The following is a 23,068-nucleotide window of genomic DNA, read 5'->3' as shown; positions in this document are numbered from 1 at the left end:
CGATCCTCTGATTGGAACTGATCTGCCACCATCCGTCCTGCTAGCGGCTTGCAGACCAACATATGTGGATCTCTCCTCGGACAAGAAACAGTTATCGGCTAGGTACTCACAGGCCCAGTATCTAGCATGGCAAATCAAATTGTATCCTTTTGAAGTAGAAATTCCAGACTACCTTAAACCAACATGGCCTCATCAGACCATGTAACGACGTGTCAATTTCCAATGTTCTAAATGTGCCTTTTACACGCCAAGCCGTCGTGATCGAGGGATTAGCTCGTAGTATTGCGGGAACTGCATGGCTTAACAACACTCTGGCATGGATTGTCGCAATGGTGGGCTGTGCAGGGTGTGTGGCAAAAACCACCACATGCCACTCAACATACGCTCGTTTCGTCGTCCAGCACGCTTGGCCTGCCGGCGTGCCGTCAGCCGATCGAACGTGTAAACCGCAACAACATCGTCTACGACTGCAGCGTCCCAAGCTGAACGCCGACGTCGTTTTCCCGAGAGCCGTCCCGTGGTAGGTACCCCAGCGACATCCGTCGACTCCCTTCTACAACATCGAAGCCTGGTTAGTTTACAAAGGTAACTTTTTGAGCTTTCTACTTATGTCGACTCTGGAGGATCCTGCTTGTGTCCTCCGCTTTGAGTTGGATGTCCATTGGAAGAGCGGAAGCTACAGCAGCATCGCTTACTTTGGAGACGAGAATGTCTATCGCTCTATGTATGTCGTCGACTGATTTCACTGCCATATTGAGGTCCAGAGTCTTTCTGATCAGGGCAATATTGGAGACCGGCTAAGAAACCTTGCTCTGGCTGGGATCGGTGGGGGGTCATTGACAGCGTCGTGATCAGTGGCAGGAAGTCAAAGCTCAGGGCGTGCTGTTTACGGAGCCCTGGGATAGTAGGATACCAGGGATCGACTTGTACCCGAAAAATTCCAGGAAAGAGGGCGTTTACTTGTGCTGAGGAGCTTGTGAGTCTGGCTCCCCCTTTTCAGCTGAACCAATGCCTCTGCTTTGCATTCAAGTCGCCTCCAACGATGAATTTGTTGTCCAGCTGAGCCAAAAGATGGTCAAACTCAGCGCAACTTTCAAACACAGGTTGCTTTAGGCATATGTTCTTGGTGTGGTCGAACTCGTAGCAGCGAAAACATTGCCGCACGCTGTTGTTTTTTCTATTGCGTGGTTTAGGGCTCAACTCTACTACGACAGCGTTGACGTTGACGATAACATATTGTATAAGCTTAAGCTACAAAGCGTTTGTTTTTTACCTGTGAAAAAGAAACAGTGAACAACAGTGTGAGTTGCTGCGGAGACCGAAACTCTACATTTATACCCGATACTTAGTCAGTATGGCTCTCCTCCGGCAGGCGCTGCTAATATTGAACGACACGACATAGAGTGCGTGCGAGAGAGACAGAAAATCAGTCAGAACGTGTCGACGGGCGCTGCGTAGCCACTTTTTTTTTTTAAATTGATGTTATTAAGCGTTGAATCCGTACATTGCATATATCGTATCTTAACAACACAGGTAAATAATATTCAGGAGACCAAACCTATTGCTTAATGCAAGAGGACTTATAGAAATAGATAGAATATAGTATAATCTATAGTAATAATAAAAAAAAGTAATATTATACTATTGGGGGGGAAACTTATAGTTGGCCAAAAGTTTTGGCAAAGCCCAATCTCTTCAATCGCCTCAAAGGTCTGGCAGGTAGTAAACGTCTCGCGAGTTTACTCGTCAGTCTGTCACTGTATCTGCTGGTGTGCCTTCCAATCTGCTCCTCTACTGTATGCAGATTCAAGTCCCGATGTAGGGTGGAGCCTCGCACGTATCAGGCAGTTCGTTATTTGCCGCATGGCGCGATTCTGCAGGACCTGTATCCGTTTGTAGTTCGTTTTTGCAGCTATACCCCAAATCTGCACGCCGTAGAGCCAGATGGGGGCTACACAAAGTGTACATAAACTGCTCTTTTGGCTCTCAGTGACATGGTGCTTCTTCTGTTCATCAGCCACCGCAATTGCTGCATTCTTTGCCCACATTTACGAGCCGTAGCTTTCAAGTGTGGACCAAAAGTAAGACGCTTATCAAGGGTGATACCGAGATACTTTGCTTGCTCTGGTTGGTCCAAAGTCTTCATACTGTCTTCATACTTCATATTGGTGGGGTGTTGTCTATGAGCGCTTTCAGGGTGAAGCATGGATTGCTGGTCTTCAGTGGGTTGACTTTTAGATTCCATCTCTTCCACCAAGCTGCCAAAGAGTGGAGGTACTCCTGGAGTCCATCTGCTGCTTCAAGGCGGCATTTAGAGCTGTAGAGCAGTGCTATATCGTCCGCGTAAGTAGAGCCTTACGGGGAACCTCCATATGGTGCTCGCTTGGGGCAAGCGGGCCAAGGACGCTGCCCTGTGGAGCTCCAGCTCTCATTTGGCAAGGGGTTGAATAGGTGTTCTTGCACCTGACCATAAACTGACGTCCTTTCAAGTATGATCGTAGGACTCCGTAGTAGACTCAGTAGGCCGATATGCCAAACTCTATCGAATGCTTGCTGCATATCAATGAAGACTGCATTGCAGTATTCTAGATTATCGAAGGCCTGTAGGATGTGCCTTGCCAATCTATGGACTTGCTCCACTGTGCCGTGTCCCTCCCGAAAGCCAAACTGATGATCCGGCAAGATACGGCATTCCTTGATGATGCCACCAAGACGATTGGCAAGAAGCCTTTCCCAGACTTTTGATAAGGAAGACAAGAGACTTATGACTTATTGGTCGATACGACTCAGGGTCATCTTCCGGTTTTCCAGGCATATGGATCATCAGGATTGTTGCTATTTTCCACTGCTAAGGGAAAACTGCACCCTTAACATGGCGTTAAAAGTGAGCGCTATATAGATTATCACACGTGATGCCTTCAGTGTGGAATTGCACACTCTGTCAATGCCAGGAGCCTTCTTCCTCGGTAGGGACTTGATGACTTCTACAATCTCCTCAACCCTGACTGGTTTAATGGATAAGGCCATTTGTAGAGGTGCTTGCAGACCATCTTGGGTCTCTCTGAACTGTGCCTCCGTGGCGAATTGGTAATGGGTGAACCTGTCCTCTAAATGATGTGCAAACGAATTGGCCTGCTCTTCTTCGTTTGTGGCAAGATCGCCGTTGGGACACCGGATAGGAACCTGTCTTAACGGGTGTCTCTTAAGAGATTTAGTGGTCTTCCAAAGCGAATATCCAGCATCCACGGTGTAATGCTGGAAATCCATGAAAGCAAGCATTTGTTCAAAGAAGTTGCTTCGAAGTTCTCTTAGTGTGTTTCGAAGTTGCTTGGCAGCCCGGTTCCATAGAATTCGGTCCTATGGGTCTTGAGATCGGATTGCGCGTCATCGAAGTCTCCTTTTTTGTGACAAAAGCTCTCTGGCCTCTCTTGTAAGAACTATTCCTTATCGGCGCTTGTCGGTTGATGCGAAGGCGTTGAGGCAGCTGCAGCCATGTTTATATTCTCTGTGATGTTATCCACAGCCATCTCGATATCTTCCTCAGAGTTTAGCGTGACGTTCAGTTGGATCAAAATCTCTAAATGTTGCCTAAAGGCGAGCAGATTAGTGTGCTTGGTGATTAGACGAGGGCTTGAATTTTCTATAATGCCATCTGTGTCAATGCTGATGACTAGGGCCAGATGGTCGGAGTTCAGATCCCAGCTCTGACTTATTGTTGCTCTTGAATCCGGAATACCATGATGCACTGCGAAGTCTATGCAGGACGGCGTGTGATTGAGTACATATGGATACCTGGTTGGTGATCCAGTTGCAAGGATCTTCGCGCCAGTGGCAGAGATGGCTTCCGCTAGCTCTCGCCCCTAGGGGAATTGTAAGTGTCTCCCCACAACCAGTGTCGGGCATTCCAGTCACCACCAACCAAATACCTTTGCCCGCAAGCACGGAGTGCGTCGAAGTAATGTCTTTCCTCAATCCTGACTCTGGGAGGGCAGTAAATGGCGCTGAACTCAACATCGCCCAGTCCTGTGGCTACTTTTACTGCTGGCATGCTGCGTGTCTCAATGACCCTTTGTGGAAAATGGCGAAGCGAGGTCCTCACTAAAACCGCCACTCCACCAACGCTATTATTATTCCGCGATGGCTTGAAGGCTGGATAGAAGGCATATGCATGGATTTTTACAGCTACCCCTCTTTTAATCCTGATCTCCATCAAAAGGAGAATATCAACACTGTTGTTGTGCGAAGAGCTCAATTTCTTTTACTTTCCCTGAAATGCCGTGAGCATTCCAGATGAGAACCTTTAGGGGATTCATTGAGAGGCTGAAACGTTGTTCTGGAACTGACGATTAGATCCAGCCAATTCAAAAACTGTTTTTTCAAGTTTTTCAAGGCGTTGATTGGCATTTATTATGCTGCTGCTGTTCTTGCTGCTGTTGCTGTAGCCACGTAAGAAACTGCTGCTGTTGCTGCTGCTGGAGCTGTTGTTGCCATTGCTGAAATGGTGCCTGCTGATGTTGCAGCAGCGCCTCAACTTCATATGAATTTTGTTGCTGATTATTCAATCCTTTTGCTGAGATATCTGATGAAAACGACGCTGTGCAGGTCCATCTTTGCGAGGTATTGCATTTAAATTACCTTTTGCTACGGCAGCATAGGAGGCTCCTGTATTACTTCTGGATCCTAGCAAAGGTTGATGCTGGACAATATTTCGCTGGTGTTGCTGTATTGTTGGTCTATCAGCTCCTTTTTTTGTGGCTAGACTGCAAGGTAGGAAACTGTTGCCGGTCTCCAGGGAGTGTGGTAGAGTAAGCATATGCCGCTTGGTTGTTTAAGGGGACATGACTCGTCCGGCTTGCCTTCTTTGCGGAACCCATTGATCGGCGTAGAAACTCCTGGTACCATTGTCATCCTTTGTAACTGGCCATATGGCTTCCAGAGCAGTGAATGTAGGTTGGCTGTGCGTCTAAGGGACGAGTGCATTGTGAGGTTTGGTGGTTTTCACCACATCTGGCACAATTTGGATGTCGGCGGCAGTATTTAGCTGTGTGATGTAACCCTGGCATCGACGACATTGTGCAATATCTGTAGATTTTCTCATCTTTTCAATCCTTATTTTTTGGCGGCAAAGGGTCCTGACTTAGTAAATTTCGTTAATTTTTACACAAGGCTTAATATAAATGAAGAAAATATTAAGTTTTTCGTCCTTGCTATTCCTTGAGCTTGGATTATGGATATGAAGGACCTCGAAGCCCAACATTTTAAACTCGGCGGTAATGTCATTGTTTAGGGTGCTATGATGTAGGTCTCTCACTACAATTCTATGAGGCTTTTCAGTCTGCATTTGGTATGTGTGGAATTCTATTCCTATGGCATCCAAACAATCCACAATTGCTCTATAGGTATCACTGTCTTTTAGGAGGATTCTGACCGTTTCCCCTTGGTTAGCTTTAACGACAACGTTATTTAAATTTGCAACTTCCCTTATGAGATCAAATAGGTAATTTAAGTTGCTAATGTTGACAAATATTTGTGGTGGTTTTGGAGGGCCCTTAAGCTGATTACCAGAGCTCGCTGTTTCTCCTTGCAGACCCTGGTCTGTATTAACTGCGTCATGAAGTAGATAATTTTTAGCGTCTGCATCTACATTCATCCGAACTTCCTCATCCTCACTATCACTTGAGATGTCAATGTCAAGAGTGGCAAATCTGTTATTGCACTTTGCCTGTTTGCTTGTAGTTAGGGGCGAGCGCAGATCCCGGCCGCGGCTCCCTCGTTTTGGGTTAGAAGTGGGTGACAAAGTCTGATTGTTTTTTCTTTTGCCCGATCTCCGTTTTTGAGCATCCAGCAATCGTTCGGCAGCAGCGCGAATTGTTTTTGCCTCTGGGCATATCGATATGGTGGGTTCTTGGGTTCTATCAGCTCTTAGTGCAGGGCAGATACTGCTTATTGTAGGTGGTGTTGCTGGTGGCACTAGTGAATGTTACTGTTGTTGTGGTTTCTGTGCATGTAGAGCGTTCGGCCTCTGAACGGTACTCAGCACGAATCTCACAAGGTAATTTGCCTGATATTAGAAGCATTCTCTCATGATCAGTCCGCTTATTTCTAAGCCGAGAGTCAGATAAAATATTCTCATTCATTCTATAGTTATATTCTTCAATTTACCAATATTAAAGAAATGGAGCAGGGAGAGATCACCTTAGCTGATAAGCGAAGTTTTTATTGCCTCTCTTTTGCGGCTGTGCGCAGAGTAAGGGGAAAGTCTTTCCCGAAGGGCAGTGAATGCAGTTGTATAAACCTTCACTAATTGTTTTTTGTTTTTGTCCAATTGCCGACACCGCGCGAAGCAGCGCCCGAAGTTACTATGTATGCTATTTTTAGCACACAAGAGAATGCACCGCTAAAGCAGATTAGAGAAAATACCTTTGCACAAGCGCGACACAACCGATCTCTGTGAAAGTTGATTAAAGACTCGCGTAGCCACTGTAAATTTATTTGTTACTTTTGGCTATAATAATAATTCGATTTGATTCGGATATGGCATTTCTCTATGATTGTGCGTTTTTAATTTTCTCCTAATTTTAAAAGTGTGGTCTTTTGTATTGGCGGAAGGAAGTGGGGAGAAATTTTGAAACACACTTGTAGCAGTGAGCTCTCTACAGTGAGCAAAAAGAATTACACTTGTAACAGTGAGTTCTGCAGTGAAAAATTACAAATGGTTTTGTAGCAGTGAGAGCTCTAGTCAGTTCTAATAGTCTCTGAGACTTGTGGATTCCCCAGACTTTCGTCCTTTGCGGGGGCGGAATGGAGTGTGGCGAAATTTTGAAACAAACTCGTCAAGGTCCGATGTCACAGGAGTGTGGATACCAAATTTGGGTGCTCTAGCTTTTATAGTCTCTGTGATCTAGGCGCTAAAGTTTTGCGCTAAGCAAAGCCGGCTATGATACGTGTGTGGTAGAGAGAGACAGGGCGAGAAAAAATGAAATTGTTTTCTTGATTTTGGCTATAATAATGATACGATCCAATTCAGATTCTGCAGTCCAAAAGATATGGTCATTCTCTACGATTCTGCGTCAATATGATTAGCTAAATAATTTGAGTTTCTAGCTTTAGTTATGAAAGTCTGCAAGAGCATTAAAAAATAAAATGAATATAATTCATTATGTTCGTTATATACATAATTATATGGAATTGTTCCACCTTCTACTGTTAGCTACAAAGCAAGACCGAAGGCAACAAAAACACCTCAAATTTCTCCATGCAAAACATCGTTTTGGAGCATGGAAAGAACCTGGAGAGCAATTATTTCCTAATCAAAACACACAAACAACTATACATATGTATATATCGTAATGTTTACTTACCATTTTTGAACGATTAAGGGTAGCTGAATTTTGGCAATAGTTTCAAATTTTTTTACAAAAACCTTCAATAGTTTTGACAAAATTTGTCGAGATCGCTGCGGCTCCAGTTCACTGTGATGCCGCAAACAATCAACTAGATTTAATAAAAGCTTGCAAGACATAGTTTGTATTCCTACGGCAAGTGTCTCATCATGAACATTTTTTGAGAACAGATTTACAGCTTTTATTAGCACGTCCAAACTTAGACTCTGACGAACATGATGAGCTAGATCTGCTAGCGTAGAATATGCCAACGGCCGAATTGAGTCCAATGTGACTCCCTTACCAATAAGCAAGTCTTCATCAAATAATTTGTCTATTGATGGAATAAACTCTACAAATAAATAAAAGATTGGAATTATTTTTGGATGTGTGATAAATCAGTTAGTAAATAAAAGTCTCGTATCCTGGTGTTTGTAGTTGAGCTACTCCAGATCGTATACATTTTTTATATATATTTAGTAGGTATAAGATGAGGTGGTAAAGTATTTTTCACCCTCCTACTACCCCCCACCATATTTTAATCGGGATTTTTAGTATTTTTCTATGAAAGGTATTCAAATAATAAACATTGTAAAGTATGTTTTGATTTTTTTGATGTATATGTTACGTGCTTTGAGATTGTGAAAGGTTAGCATACTGGTCTTTATAAGTAAATAAGTAAGAACAGCATTTGGTTAATTAAGACTTGAACAATTCCAGCTAGACGCAAGGTGGCCCATTTTGGCCACCGAACGAATAATGCAATACCAAAAGGTGCACTCTGAAATTTCACTTTCGACTTCTTCAGCTTCCCCAAAATGTTATTCTATTCGTGAATTTTTTTTTTGTTTTTCTATAAATCAGTTCTTTACAAAAGTACATATTACTTTTTTTAATTAACACGAAATCTTTTTCCAAATAACACTTTTTTCAACGTTCAATTAGTAATTTGATCAAACAAAGGTACAAAATTCAGTTAAATTTTAAAAAATGATGACCCACTAGATAATTTGGTTTTTTATAAACTAATAATAAATAATATTATTCCGAATTTTTTTTTGTCCAAATATAAATTTATTTGTATTTTGTGGAACCCGCGTGGCATTTATTGCACATTTGACCCTCTTGGGTATAAAGCCTTCAGGCGAATGCTTTACGGTGGCAATGCATCAATTTTCCGAATAGAGTTTTCATCTTTTGCAGCGAACTGTGCGGAAACCATTAGATCCAATGAGATTACATTATATACAAAAAGAATTCTCAATTACAAAAAATGGGTCGCGGAAAGCATTTAAACGACTTTGAAAAAGGTCAAATAAAAGGTTATATAAATTCTGGCCTAAATCAGCGTGAAAGCGCCAAAAGAATCGGACGAATCCCAAATGTAACTGGCAACTTTATTCGTAATGAAGCAACCTACGGCAAAAATATGAAAGAGGGTCTCAGCACACAACAACACCAGCAGACAGACGATTTACCATTAGAACTGCTTCAAATTCCAAGCGTTCAGCAGCCAAAATCAGGGAAGATGCAAGTTTGGCAACGGTGAAACGCATTATTCGTAGTGCCAAAGATTTGAAGAGATTGAAGATAAAAAAAAACCACCTCTCAATGATGCGCGTATAGCTGCACGACTTCGTTTTGGAAAGGAACATATGACATGGAACAAGGAGTGGCACGACGTCGTGTTTTCCGATGAAAAAAAAGTTAACCTGGATGGACCGGATGGCTATAACTACTATTACCATGACCTACGAAAGGAGGAATGTGTTTTGAGCCGAAACCACAGCTGCGCGGGAGGCATAATGGTATGGAGTGCGATTTCCTATTATGGGACTTGTGAGCTACAGTTTCTGTCATCGAAAATGAATGCAAATGTGTACAAATCTGTCATACAAAAGGCATTCCCACATTTTTCTAATATTTTTGGATCGAAACCATGGATATACCAGCACAACAATGCACCCATTCATACTGCTAGAGTGGTAAAACAGTGGATAATTCAACAAAATGTGAAATTGCTAGACTGGCCGCCGTACTCCCCGGACCTAAATATTATAACAAACGTTTGGGGATTATTGTCTCAAAAAGTATATGAGGGCGGAAGGCAATCTCAAGACACTGAGACCCTAATTGACGCCATTAAATCAACCTGAGAAACTATATCGCACAATGTTCTAGAAAATTAGTTGTTGTTGATCTAAAATAAATAGGCATTTTTATACCCGATACTCAAAATGAGTATTGGGGTATATGAGATTTGTGGTAAAAGTGGATGTGTGTAACGTCCAGAAGGAATCGTTTCCGACCCCATAAAGTATATATATTCTTGATCAGCATCAATAGCCGAGTCGATTGAGCCATGTCTGTCTGTCCGTCTGTCCGTCCGTCCGTCCGTCCGTCCGTCCGTCCGTCCGTCCGACTTTAAGGGCTAGAGCCAGACTTCTGTGATATGTCACTGCTACAAAAATATTTCAAAACTTCGCCCCGCCTACTTTCGCCCCCACAAAGGACGAAAATCTGTAGTATCCACATTTTTAAAGATACGAGAAAACCAAAAACGCAGAATCGTAGAGAATTACCATATACCATATTACCATATTACCAATACCATAAAACATTAGCGCCTAGATCTCAGAGACTATAAAAGCTAGAGCAACCAAATTTGGTATCCGCACTCCTGTTAGATCTCACTATAAAACGTATATCTCAAAATTTCGCCCCACCCCCGTCCGCCCACACAAAGGACGAAAATCTGTGGCATCCACAATATTGCAGATTCGAGAAAACTAAAAACGCAGAATCATAGATAATGACCATATCTATCAGATTGCTGAATCTGGATCAGATCGGATCATTTTTGTAACCAAAAGCAAGAAATCAATTTGCAGTGGCTACGCAGCGCCCGACGTCACACTCAGACTGATTTTCTGTCTCTCTCGCACGCACTCTTTGTCGTGTCGTTTTTTATTAGCGGCGTCTGCCGGAGGAGAGCCATACTGACTTAGTATCGGGTATAACTGTAGAGTTGCGGTGTCCGCAGCAACTCAAAACGTTCCCCCTCGTTTGTAATGTTTTTGAAAAAATAAATAAATAGCCTTTAAAAACGTGTTCTGGAAACCACATATTGCTATATTAACAATGAATTAATCTATGCAAAAAAATTATTTCATATAAATCGGTTGGTTAAAAAGATATAGCGGTTTGACTTTTGAAAACTGTTGAACCTATTCAGTTGAGCGGCACTGTTCATAAAACGAGTAACAAAACAAAGAACTTTTTTTATTTGAATGTTGATTGAATCGGTTGTCTGGTTTCGGAGGGACTCGCACGTTCAGCAGCTGTTGTCGCCTGGAGAACGCCAGTCCGGCCAACCTGTCGAGGATCCGCATTCTCTCCTGAGAAGCGGACACTGCGGAGAAGGGTCCCAATTGGGTCCCTTCAGAAGTGGAACCAGGATGCTTCCATTCTGTTGGGAAGTGCCCTGTTTCCAGGCAGTGGGAATACATCGCTGTTAGATGCTGAGCGTCTGCTCTTCAACCTGGCATCGCATGCATCAACCTCGAAAGCTTTGAGGGCCGGTGGAGCCTCGATCGGGATGGCAATGTTTGCATTGGACTCCGTAACAGGGAAGAAGTTGTGACGGAGCATCCGTTCAAAGTACAGGTAAAGGTTGAAATACAGAATTCGAATGGATTATATCCGGTTGCACCAAATCAAAAAGTGATAAATTGATTGTGGCGACAACAATAGACGTTGGGGACTTTGAATGGATCTGGTAATTGGAAAATGAAAAGAATGACGTAGAATATGTTTGCGAGAGGCATTTCTTGGAAACAACAAGAAGAGATGAGAAGGCAAGTATGTGTTTAAAATACCATTTAAAAAAGAAAAAAAAAGGATATTCAAACCACAAGCTATGGCGCGATTTTACAGTTTAGAAAGAAAGCTCAGCAATACTACAAAATTAAACGAAAATTACATCAATTTTATGCATGAATAAAAAACTTAGGACATATGGTAGGTAGAGTCTAAATAAGATGGGAGATATGATTTGCCCCCTCAAGGAGTCATAAGCGAATCCAGTCTAACGACAAAGCTGAGCTAACAATAAAAGATTAAATGATATCATGTGGGTTTGACCAAGAGTCCAAAATGACATTTACGATATTATGGTGATATGGCGTAAATGGCCATTTTTATTAATATCTGCAGACATTGCAAAAATGCACCGACAAATTAATATTGATAAAGAAGACCAAACAACTAGGAAGTTACTGGGAAGTTTAATAGTTTTAAATCTTTATACAAAAGCCGAAAAGCCAATCGGGTCCTTCCAAGTCGGGTGGCTTCAAGGGCGAATCGGGAACCAGGGTGGTTGCTAAGCAGAGCGAAATCGTGGCTGGTAAGCGCTCCGGGACCCAAGAACCCAAGAAAGCCCCGACAGGTAGCGTCCCTGCACAACGGGGAGGAAAGCCGTCGTACCAGGACTGGAGACGAGCGGCTTTCATCCTGTCCAACGAGGACCCAAACTTCAGGGCGTCGGCAGAAGAAAAGGAGCAGAGGCTGCGGGCCTCCTCAATCCTGCAACTATTCCAGCCAGCCAAAGCCGGAAAAGGCGCACCCAAGGCCCCCAACAAGCGGCAACGCTCAGCAGAGGACCCCGCTAATCAGCGAGGCCAAGCCCAGCAAGCCAAGCGGGTGAAGACCCACCTCACGAACCGGTCGTTCGCTGAGGTGGCGAGGGGCAAGACCCTGATCGGTGTCCGGGACAGGGGCGCCGAGGACGGCAATGTCCCCCGCGATAAGTGGCACCTGGTGGTGAACGAGCTCCAGGACCGGTTCCTACAGGAACTGGAGGAGAACAGCGGACCACCGCCAAAGTGTGAGGACGCAGGGTGGCATCAAGGCAAGGTGAAAGCCATCGCCTGCCAAGACGCACGCTCTGCGGCCCTCTACATGAAGGCGGTGGCTGCTCTGAAAGAGGTCTATCCAGGGGCGAAACTGAGATGGGAGGATGTTCCCAGCCGTCCGAGAGCCAGAGCATGGGTCTCGGCTAAACCTGCAGAATCTGAGAAAATCCTCAGGCTACTGCCGGTCTGCAACCACCACCTTCCCATAGCCGATTGGAAGGTGGCCAAGGTAGAGGACATCCAGGGGCAGAGGCGCCAGATTATCCTCGTTCTTTATGAGGAGTCGCTAGAGCACCTCGCCAAGGCGGACGGTGTGGTCGACTACGGGTACAAAATGGTCACCATAACCACCTATAAGTCGTATCGCAAGGGCAGGCAAGCGGAGGTCGGACGACATCCTGGAGGACCACGCGTCCGACGAGAGCGACCTAGCCAGAGGTCTCAGCCATATCTTTGTCGTGGAGGAGCCGGATTCCCCCGACAGCGATCTAGAAGCAACAATGGCGGAGGTGAGACTCAGGAATGTCACTGATGATCCAGCAGATAAACCTCCACCATTGTAAGGCAGCATGCGCTGCTCTACTGCTCCACCTGGCCAAGGAGCCGACATAGTCCTGATTCAGGAGCCCTGGATCCTCGGAAACAGGGTCTCCGGTCTGAGGACTTCTGACTACAAGCTATACGTAGCTGAGACCGCAGGTAAAATTCGTACCTGCATTCTTGCAAAAAGAGAGTTGCACTTATTTTTGCTCCCAAATTTCAGCAGTGAGCCTCGAAGGCCAAGAGCGCTCACTGAGGATCTGCTCCGCATGCATGGGGCATGATCAACCAAACCCCCTCCACACGCGCCTCTCCAGGCTCTAATCGCAGAATGTTCGGCCAAGGACATCGACCTATGCCGATGCCAATGCACATAACTGTCAGTGGGGAAGCACTGACACAAACGAACCTTTTCAGTTACTTACTGACCACTCAGATGGTCTTATTAAGCCGGGGTAGTGATCCCACCTTTATTATTAAAAACCGCAAGGAGGTCCTGGACCTCACGCTTGCCTCTCATGAGATACAGAGTAACATTGTATCCTGGAGGGTCCAGGAAGAGCACTCCTTCTCGAACCACAGGTACGTGGAAACTGTTTTCTCCTTCTCAGTACCGAAGCCAGTTCGTTTCCGGAACATCAGGCGGACAAACTGGACTCGGTACTCTGATTACATCTGTCGTGTTCTCCCCGAGCCCCCATCTGAGGAGGAGTTCTCCACGGAGGCCACGACGCCTGCAATAAGGCGCTCGACAAAGCATGCCCCTCTGGCAAGAACAGAGGCCGGAGGAAACCTGAATGGTGAAATCCGAAACTGGATGAACTCCTCCGGAAAGCCTCCCGGAGACTCTTCAATAAAGCTTAAGGCTGAGAACGTTGAGCAAAACTGGGCCGAATACAAGGCCATTCTGTCAACCTACAACAAAGAAATTGGAAAGCCAAACGCGCTTCCTGGCGTAAGTTCTGCAGCGAAATCGAGAGTAACTCAGAAGCCTCGCGCTTGCGCAAAGTTCTCTCGGAGACAACACCCACCCTGAGCTGCTTGAAGAACACCGACCAGTCGTGGACTACGTCCAGCGATGAATCGCTAAGTCTTCTCCTAAATACTCACTTCCCTGGCTGCGATGAAAACAGACCCAACTACTTCGCGCCTCCTTCTGTCGTCTCAAATGCCATCCTGAGCCTGCTAAACCAGGAGAACATCTCCTGGGCGATCAGAAGTTTTAAACCTTACAAATCCGCGGTCCCAGACGGCATTTTCACAGCGTGTATTCCGTCCAGTCTGATCTCAGACTCCCAGCATGCCTATCGGAAGGGAAGATCCACCAAAACGGCCCTACACTCGATCACATCGATCATCAAAGCGTCCCTTAACTTTAAGGAGTACACACTCGTAGCCTTCCTCGACATAGAAGGCGCTTTTAACAACATCCTTCCGACCGCCATCACGGGCGCACTGACGGATCTGGGGGTTGACTACAGGACGGTGAGCCTGATCGATCAGATGCTGCAATGCAGGACGGTTGAGGCATCACTGAGGACGTCAACGTGCACCAGATTTGTCAGCAGAGGCACACCGCAGGGCGGAGTCCTCTCGCCCCTCCTATGGAACGTGGCAGTGAACGCACTGCTGCGGGATATAGAGGGGGGTGGCTGGAGTGCAAGTACTCTCACGAAAATGTCGAAATGGGCAGACAAATGCGTGTTAGGCGTCAACCCGTCTAAAACGGAACTTTTCCTTTTCACTAAGAAGTACAAAGTTTCGGCACTGATTCCCCCAAAACTATGTGGGGAAGCGCTAGTCTTTAGCAACAACGCCAAGTATCTTGGCCTAATCCTAGACAGAAAGCTCGATTGGAAACTGAGCATAGAGGATAGAGTAAAGAAGGCCCTTTATACATGCAGGAAAGCAATCGGACTGAAATGGGGAATGACCCCGTATATTCGGTGGCTATACACCACCATCATATGACCAATCATGCTCTATGAAGTGGTAGTGAGGTGGCCAGCCCTAGACAAAAGAAATTGTCTTAACGACTCAGTAGATACCAACGAATGGCGGAGTTATGCATAACTGGCGGGCTACGCACTACTCCAGGGGAAGCCCTGGATACCGTGCTGAACCTCCTCCCTGTAGATCTCATGGGTAAGAAGGTGGCAACAGTTTCTGCCCTTAGAATGAGAGAAGCCATCTGAGGAAAGCATCCGAGGTTGGGAGGTTCTGGAATCCTAATGAGACTCCCGCAATTACCAGAGAGGACAGATTACTGTATCCCTAGTGATCACCTCTCGGCGTCTTTCTAGGTATCTATCCCAACTAGAGAGGACTGGGAGATGGGCGAAACAGGACCTGCAAATGCGATTCACTTCTACACTGATGGCTCAAAGTTAGACGGCCGCGTGGGAGGCGGACTCTACTGCAGCGAGCTGAACATCAGTCATTGCTTTAGGCTCCCGGATCGCTGTAGTTTGTTCCAAGCGGAGGTTGGTGCCATCAAGGAGGCCATTTCTATCGTCTCCAAACGATCTCTAGACACGCACTTAGTGTGCGTCTTCTCGGACAACCAAGCAGCTAAGCAGTAGCCTTTGGCTACGTGCAAGCTTCTCACGCACGAATGGTTCGAGCCAAATGCCAATAGGAGGTAGCTGCTTCCTGTAAAGTCTCAAGATTGATATGGCCATATCGATCGAAGAAGCGCTCAGCAGAGCTGTATAGACTCAGCAGAGCACAGTGCTCTGCAGTTACTCGAGCCATTACGGGACACTGGCAGATCGGCACTGAACCTGCAGTAGTCTGCTCTCACGGTTTCAGGCAACGAGATGGGGCACATGCCCATGCGGCAACCTCTTATAGGTCCAAGTGAGCTTGGGGGGCGGGAGTTTCTTTATCTCCCCCTCCCGGCTACCGCCTTAACCTAACCTAACCTAACCTAGCAAGCAAAGGAAAAAAGTGTTGTCAGTTCTTTGCGAGCACTGGATAAACGTATTGAGTGTTTATACATCCAGTAATCGTGGAGTGCAAGGTTACATTTAACTTCAAAACTTACTCTGACGTAGGTCTGTTGCAAATATATGGCGGGCGGCAATCAATAGTTCTTTTCTAAGATGTGCTGCTTCTTTGGGACAATTGGCCATCAGGTTGAGCATCCCATTTGTTACAGATAGCGAATTAGCTATAACCACTTCCTAAAAGTTAAAATAATTAATTATAATTATCACGTTAAATTACACATTCGAATCTTTAAATTACCTGAAATATTCGTACAATGTATGCCAAAAATGACAATGTTTTGATTTGTGCACCCATGAAGTCGACAAAGGTTTCCTTCTGAGTCGAATTTCTGTAAACAAAAATGAATACATTTGTTTTTAATTTTATGTACATATGAAATTAATTCAATGACATGTATAGTAAAAGTAGATGTGCATTTACGTAGCGCTTTTACGACAAAATGTTAAAAAAAAAAAATGAAAATTTCAAATTTTTTTAAAGTTTTACTTCTATTTGCATTTGAATTAAGTAGCCTTATATTCAGCCAAAAGATATGAGCCATACAAATGTGGTTTGGGAGCTTGGGGTTAAAAGTTTCAAAACTTTGCGAATTGAAGGGGGACTGAGTGTAAGGGCAGAAAAATGCTGTTAGCTTGAGGTAGCTGGTACGGATACGGAGTGGATGCGTTGTAAATATGAGACGAGTACGTTGTTTGGAAAAAGTTAGCGAATAAATATGCAATACCAACAGCAGAATCTTCTGTTTTGTTCTGGTAATGAAGGGACGGAGGAAAAACGTTTGACTTGCGCTTAGAGTTAACGAACGAATAGAGTTTTTTAGGATCACTACGAAAGTTACTACTACATTGTGAAAGGTAATGATTATAACACTGACTATTGACGGCAAGGAACAGAGAGCGAGCGGAGGAGTATAGAGCTAAAGCCAACGTGGAGCCCGACTTCTGGTACTTTTTATAGAGCCTGGATTTATTATTTTTTAAGTATGATAACTACTTGGAGAACCAAGGAGGCTTGGACGATACAGGTACAGTGATATCTGGAACAAACGTATTTAACTACTATAAAACTATAAAACTATAGTTTATATATACTATAACTATATAACTATAAAACGAGTTAACAGTTGCATCTATGTTCGGTAATGAATAAAGAAACGACCAATCAACACGCGAGAGATGTAGATCTAAATCGATAAAGTTTGTTTTGCGAAAACACTTTATGTGACAAGGAGCCATGGAACTGTCAGCACCTCCAGATTGTGTACACTCCAGTGATATCAACAAGGTTGGATGGTAAGGATCTTCAGGGAGTGATATTGGGCTTTCTCTAGATACCGTAGCAAGAGAAGCATCGATTACAAAAACGAGGTCAAGAAGTCTGTCCCTAATGTTTTTAACGGCATTAATTTGGACAAGGGAAATATCCGTTAGCCCATTGATAAAGTCATTATGGCAATTGGGAAACCAATGGTTAGCGTCATCACAAGGCAACCAAGAAAGAAATGGGAGGTTAAAGTCCCCCATGACAATAATTCGATCATTGCACCCTAATGCAGAAACAACAGTATTAATTGCTGAGAGGTGGTGGAAGTAAAGCTCAGCATCAGACCTGGGAGGAATGTAAGAGCAGGTTAAATAGAAAAATGCGGAGCCAACACGAAATTTGACTGCAACAAATTCAATTCCATGCATGTTATTGAATGGGAATAACTCAGATGAGAAAACAGATTTAACTGCAATCAGAACCCCACCTGAAAAGATGGGCGGTCCATTCTATAAATAGTGTAACTATCAATGAAAACTTCATGATCATTGACAGAAGAGTTAAACCTGGTTTCGGTAAAAGCTATGGCGTCGAAATCAAAAGACGCGCTACTAGTATGAATTTGACGCAATTTTCCCAACAAACTGCAAACGTTCTGATAGTGCATGGAAATGGTACATCAGTTTTTTGGAGCAGGTTCGGTAATTCTTGGATTCGAGTTCGAATCTTTGAGAAGGAACTCATGCATAATTGTATGCTCAGGCCATATTGACGGTTTTAGAGAACTGGATAGTAAAGAATCAGGGAGAAGAATTTTAAAAGATGATATGTTGCGCTTATGTTTAAATGTAAATTTAGTCACAGCTATATCAACAGGGGAAGTGTTAAGTTTAGAGGAAAGATGTTGTTTAACATCCTCCGTTGTAGCCTCAGGAATAAGACGAGAAACAAATATTGCTTTCCGAGGGACCACTGCTCTAAGTTGAAGTCCCGAGCGAGATCGAGATGGTGGAGCCACTCCTAAAAGAGATCACGGTCCAAGGGCAGAGGAATTGGCAGCAATGGCTGGAGCAGGAATTGGCAAGACGTCACCAGCAACCAGCACACCCGCACTAAGAGCACTCACCGCGTAAGAAGTGACGGCAACAGGAACTGCGGGGATGGGATTGATGCTGTTGGGAACTTGGATGCTCGAAGGAAGCACATTGCTCGGTGTAAAGAACACCGGAGCCACCGTTGGCGGCGTGGCATAACTACACGGAGTAAAAAAATGCTTCCGATGGATGAAGGTAGGCGTACCAATCGGATTAGGTTGCAAAAAATTGGTATCATTATGCGGAATTTTCCGTCTAGGCGATTCGCTCAAGAGTTTGAGCCCAAGAAACTGGGATTCAAGGGCAAGAAATTTCTCGTTGAGAGCCAAAAATTGTTTCCGGACATCCAGAAACCCAGTTCGAGTCTGTCTCTTAAATGTGCGCATTTCGGCCTCAATCTCCCGACAAGCTAGACATGACCAAGACAGGCCCATGCGATTCGAGATCAGATCATTCAGCCGGCCAAAATTTCCACCACCAGCACATTTTATGTGGGCAAAATTGTCGCACAGCCAGCAGCTAAAAAATGAATCACCAATGATAACACCACCGAATTCACATTTCTTTGCACTACAAACGATTGCCATTATTGACAGCAGTAGAATCACTGTGCACGAATAATAAAAGAACGGAGTGAGATCGCAGGTAAAGTAGGAGAGCAGACAGCAGAACGAGCCAGACAATTAGCTGCAGCGGCAATAATTCAAAGCTGATGATCCAACGAAGTGCAGAAAACGAGCAGTAAACTCACCAAAGCAGAGACACAAAAGAAAAGTCCACAGAGAGGGAGAGTATAGGCAATCCAGAGAGAGTGAGAGCAACAATGCGAGCAGCAGGCTTGCTTATACTCACGAGAGAGTGTGGGCGATGCAAACGCTGATGCACGAGAACCGTGCACACCGAAGAAGCGATAACGAAAAGCAGACTGGCCAAAAAACAATAACAAATTGCCTGCACGAGTCCGATGCGATTACGTTGCAATATTGAATTTATATTAAACACTTGTTTACAAACAAAACACTGGTGGTTAACACAAAGTAGAATCAAATTAAAGAGATGCTATAATATATCAAAACAAAGTCACAACAATGTTGTATGATATTTAGTCAAAGGGCGGAGAATGCGGGAGCAAGAAAAAAAACACAACCGGCTTAAGCAGGAGCTAGAAGCGAATTGGGTGATATACAGTTTATTTTTTTTTTTATTAAATCCACGTAGCCATCTACGTTACTAGCATTACGTTACGATTGGGTCATTTTGTCAAACAAACCAAAAAATAACTTTTATCAAGAATAACACAGCCACACAAAAAAAGTATCGTGCGCGGCTGACCCCTATGTATTTTGGGGCCCTGAGAAGGAACCCAAGGTCAGATTTGGTACATCACGTCAGGTTTTTTTTCTAACCTCAAAAAACCTACATATGTACATATATGGTCGAAACATGGTGTAAACTCATTTGAAAAATTTACCGGATTTGCTTGAAACTCGTCACTCGGGGGCTTTCGGGATCAATAATTACGAGTTTGAAGTCAGTTTAAAAAAATTCAAAATTGTGGATCCAGTAAGTCCGGATTCACTTAAAACGAATAACTCCCCGGCCGTGCTTCATCTACATATACATCTACATCTTCCCCCTTTAAATAGATATTTTGAGGAGAAAAGAACTAGATACATCTCGAAACAAGAAAACTGACATCAAATTCGAAATCAGCGACCGACCCCAAAAGCCCCCCAGTGACGAGTTTCAAGCAAATCCCATCAATTTTTCATATGAGTTTCCACCATGTTTCGACCATATACATATGTATGTTTTTCGGATCGGGTCAAGCAGCATAAATATTATAAATTATAGATAATAGTGAGGCCCAAAGAAAATTCATATGTTGTTAGTTATTTGCAATGCCCAATGTAAAAATCATTTGGTACCGCAGTGGAATTATTTCGTACCTTTATATAGTCTCTATCGATCTTTCGTACTCGGCTTAGCAGCAGTCCTGAGAAGCTCTAATGCTCTCGCTCTATCGTACTCTCTCGTCGCGTCTAAGCTTGCTGCATAGGACCCGGTCTCGAGCTAATCGTCGCAGCTATCAAACATTACGACATTTTTACAAGGACACAGGTTATCAAGGGTTTGAACAACTCATTTTTGTAATAGATAAAATGATGGCTTTGTTTTTATGCTTATGTTTCAACTAAGAAGAATAAGCATGACTTATATTGCAGTCAACATTGCATTCTAGATAGACAAAGCCCTGTGAACTCGAAGGCTTCATCAAAAATAACAACGAAGACAAAATCCTTTATTAGCGAAACTCACTTTGGCCTCCTGTACACCCAACTATCGCGCTGCTCGGTAAGGAGGATCGGCCTCCTTTAATTCGACCCTGAATTAAATACCACCAACACCATAGAAGCCAACAAACACACTCAAACCGTGGATTCCAGTTGATCCTGATGTCCGCAATGTTGTTTTGGATTTAATTTCACCCAGAAAATTCCACCATTCATCATTGCGTCACCAGTTTTAGGGATGTTTACTTTATATCGGGAGTGGGACAACACCTCAAATTTACGTGCGTCACCTGTTCACACATCACGAAACCATAAAAGAGATTTTTGCCCAGCACGAGCTTTTCAATGAGGGCCACATAGGACTCGGAGCTGTTTCGTAGGAAGTATTCTCTGGGGAAAAAGTTTTAGCGAGCAAGACTCCCTCGACCGGTGTACATTTAAGACTGCTGCGACAACAGTCAGAAAGAAGAAATGCTGATACGTGTTTCTCTATGACCGCGTCTGGCATGATGGAACGACAGTTGAAGCTGTCAAACCACTGCTTCCTCCAACGCTGATTAATTTCATCAAATTCTTTTTGATCTCCTGGAACTTTATAGTTGATACCAGAGACTGCGAACACACAATCGAGAATTGGATATTCGGACTTTCCTTAACTGGGAGCATCTTCCTAGATACAATTATCCAGCACTATATATCAATATACGTTGAGCTTCCATAACTCGAACGTCTTTATCTTGAATTTTGTATACATGTCGAAGTCTTCATCTGTCGAGAGTTTTCTTTGAATAATGGTGGTTTCACATATGGAAGTTCTACGGAACATTGAAACTGTCCACTCTCTGCAGGAAGTCGAGATGAAAAACAACTTAAACGACCTATTTTAGAAAGCTAATGGACCAGACTCAGCGTCAGGCTCTGCTCTGCGTCATGGGTAATGGGGGTCGGCCCTAACGAAAGCATTCGAAATACTATGAATTGACCCCTTCGACATTCAGACGCATAGACGGGTAGGTATGCGCATCGGATCGTCTCATTCTGTATGAGAATGAGCAACCGAATTGAATATATGTACTCAACTCGGATATGTATGTACATATATTCCATTTTTACATTTAAAATTTTTACTTGGGTATGTCGAGTTTAAGAATATCGATCAATAGAGCTTAGTGTTAATGTGTGTGTGTGTGTAGGAAGCTGGGTTGCCTACGGTACATAAACAGTCTACAGTTTGGTCGTCGCGACTAGAACTCGAAAAAGTTGGACTGCGGAGTGGGTATCCTACGATGCGCAAGGGAGGGTCTAAAGACACGGCGACAGCCTCGGATGATTGCGATGGAAGATGAGTGACAGGCCGTTATGGTACTGTTTCTGATACTGACTTTATTGATATAATGATTCTTATTTATAGGTAATCAAAAGGTACAAAAGTGCTGAGTCTGTAAAATATATGTTTTGTGTATTATGGATAATTTTAGTGTCTGGTGGTCAATTGCGACATTTTGATGGTCAGCAACTGCCCCGCTGTCTTCGCTGCAGTGGCTAGTGTGTTGACGTGAGGTATTATATTGCATGTTACGTAGAACACTGTGTCACGGTGCCACTGTGTTATGCCGACGGGTATTATACACTATTACGGCCGTTGAAACTGTGTTCAACCATCGTTCAAGTCGACGGCAAACCGGCGTGCAAGGGGTATAGGGGGTGATGACATGGCTGGATCGGGATTTGATGGCCTTGGTTTCCATAGTTGATACTTCTTCCGGAAGATGAAGGCAATGATCAATAGAATTGATTTTGCTAGGGCTGCATAAGCAGCGAGTTGATGGTGCTGCACGGTGGTGAGATGGTGTGGCAGCTCGTGATGATTGATGGCTGATAGTTGCTGGTGTAGACCATCAAGTTCTTGAAGAAAGTCTGATGTCTGGTTCTTCAGTTGCCACATTGGTGGCGAGGGTGATGTCTCCGGTGGGCTCACGTCACCAAACCGAGTGTAAGTCGATTTTATTTCGCTGATTGTGATGCTGAAGGTGCTGATGCTTACTTCAGTATTGCGAGCAGTGCAACCAGGGGACATGGAGAGTAGACCAGTTCCTTCCAGTGTTATGGTTGACGGAAGTCCGTTGTATACTGCTTGAAGTTTAGTTGTAGAATGCGTTGCGAAGATCCATTTATTTGGATGCTGAGTTTTTAGCCACACCGTGTCAGCCTTTATGTGTGTTACCTGACACAGTGTTTCTGTTTTATTGTTAAACAGTTGAAACTCACAGCGATTGTCCACATTGAAGATCGTCTGATGGTCAAAGCAGATGAACTCCTCGTTGTGTACTTTAAGACAACGTCGGAATTCCTCTTGGGTAGTGCCCATGAACTGGTCTCGGTGGATGTTAACCGTTACTATGGTGGTTCTGAGGTCCAATAGACTCCAGCTTGTTGAATCCCAAAACGGAATTGGGATGATGCTGAAGACTTCGAGCTGAGCTGTTGAGACCAGCGGTAGCGTCAGCTTGAAGATGACGTGTTTTGCAGTCGGCGTTCCTTCGGCTCGCATGATTCTGTATAGTTGAATC

General features: G+C 44.1%; 1 protein-coding gene across 7 annotated transcripts in view; it reads right to left on the bottom strand.

Annotated features, from left to right (window-relative positions):
* Nipped-A (Transcription-associated protein Nipped-A) overlaps positions 1 to 23,068 on the bottom strand; it is a 149,885-nt gene that overhangs the window by 107,342 nt on the left and 19,475 nt on the right. For all 7 annotated transcript variants that reach the window (XR_004468853.1, XM_033378561.1, XM_033378560.1 and 4 more), the window contains 3 exons: positions 16,085 to 16,175; positions 15,882 to 16,020; positions 7,362 to 7,734 (listed from right to left, as the gene is read on the bottom strand). Coding sequence is in view for 6 of the 7 variants with exons in the window: in XM_033378561.1 (XP_033234452.1) it covers positions 7,362 to 7,734; positions 15,882 to 16,020; positions 16,085 to 16,175 (603 nt within the window). In the remaining variant the exon portion in view is untranslated. The remainder of the gene's footprint in view (positions 1 to 7,361; positions 7,735 to 15,881; positions 16,021 to 16,084; positions 16,176 to 23,068) is intronic.

The sequence above is a fragment of the Drosophila pseudoobscura genome, chromosome 3, assembly GCF_009870125.1.
Source record: "Drosophila pseudoobscura strain MV-25-SWS-2005 chromosome 3, UCI_Dpse_MV25, whole genome shotgun sequence".
In the NCBI taxonomy this organism is placed as follows: domain Eukaryota; kingdom Metazoa; phylum Arthropoda; class Insecta; order Diptera; family Drosophilidae; genus Drosophila; species Drosophila pseudoobscura.
Note: the sequence above shows the minus strand (reverse complement) of the source record. Positions and strands in the feature narration are given on the sequence as shown.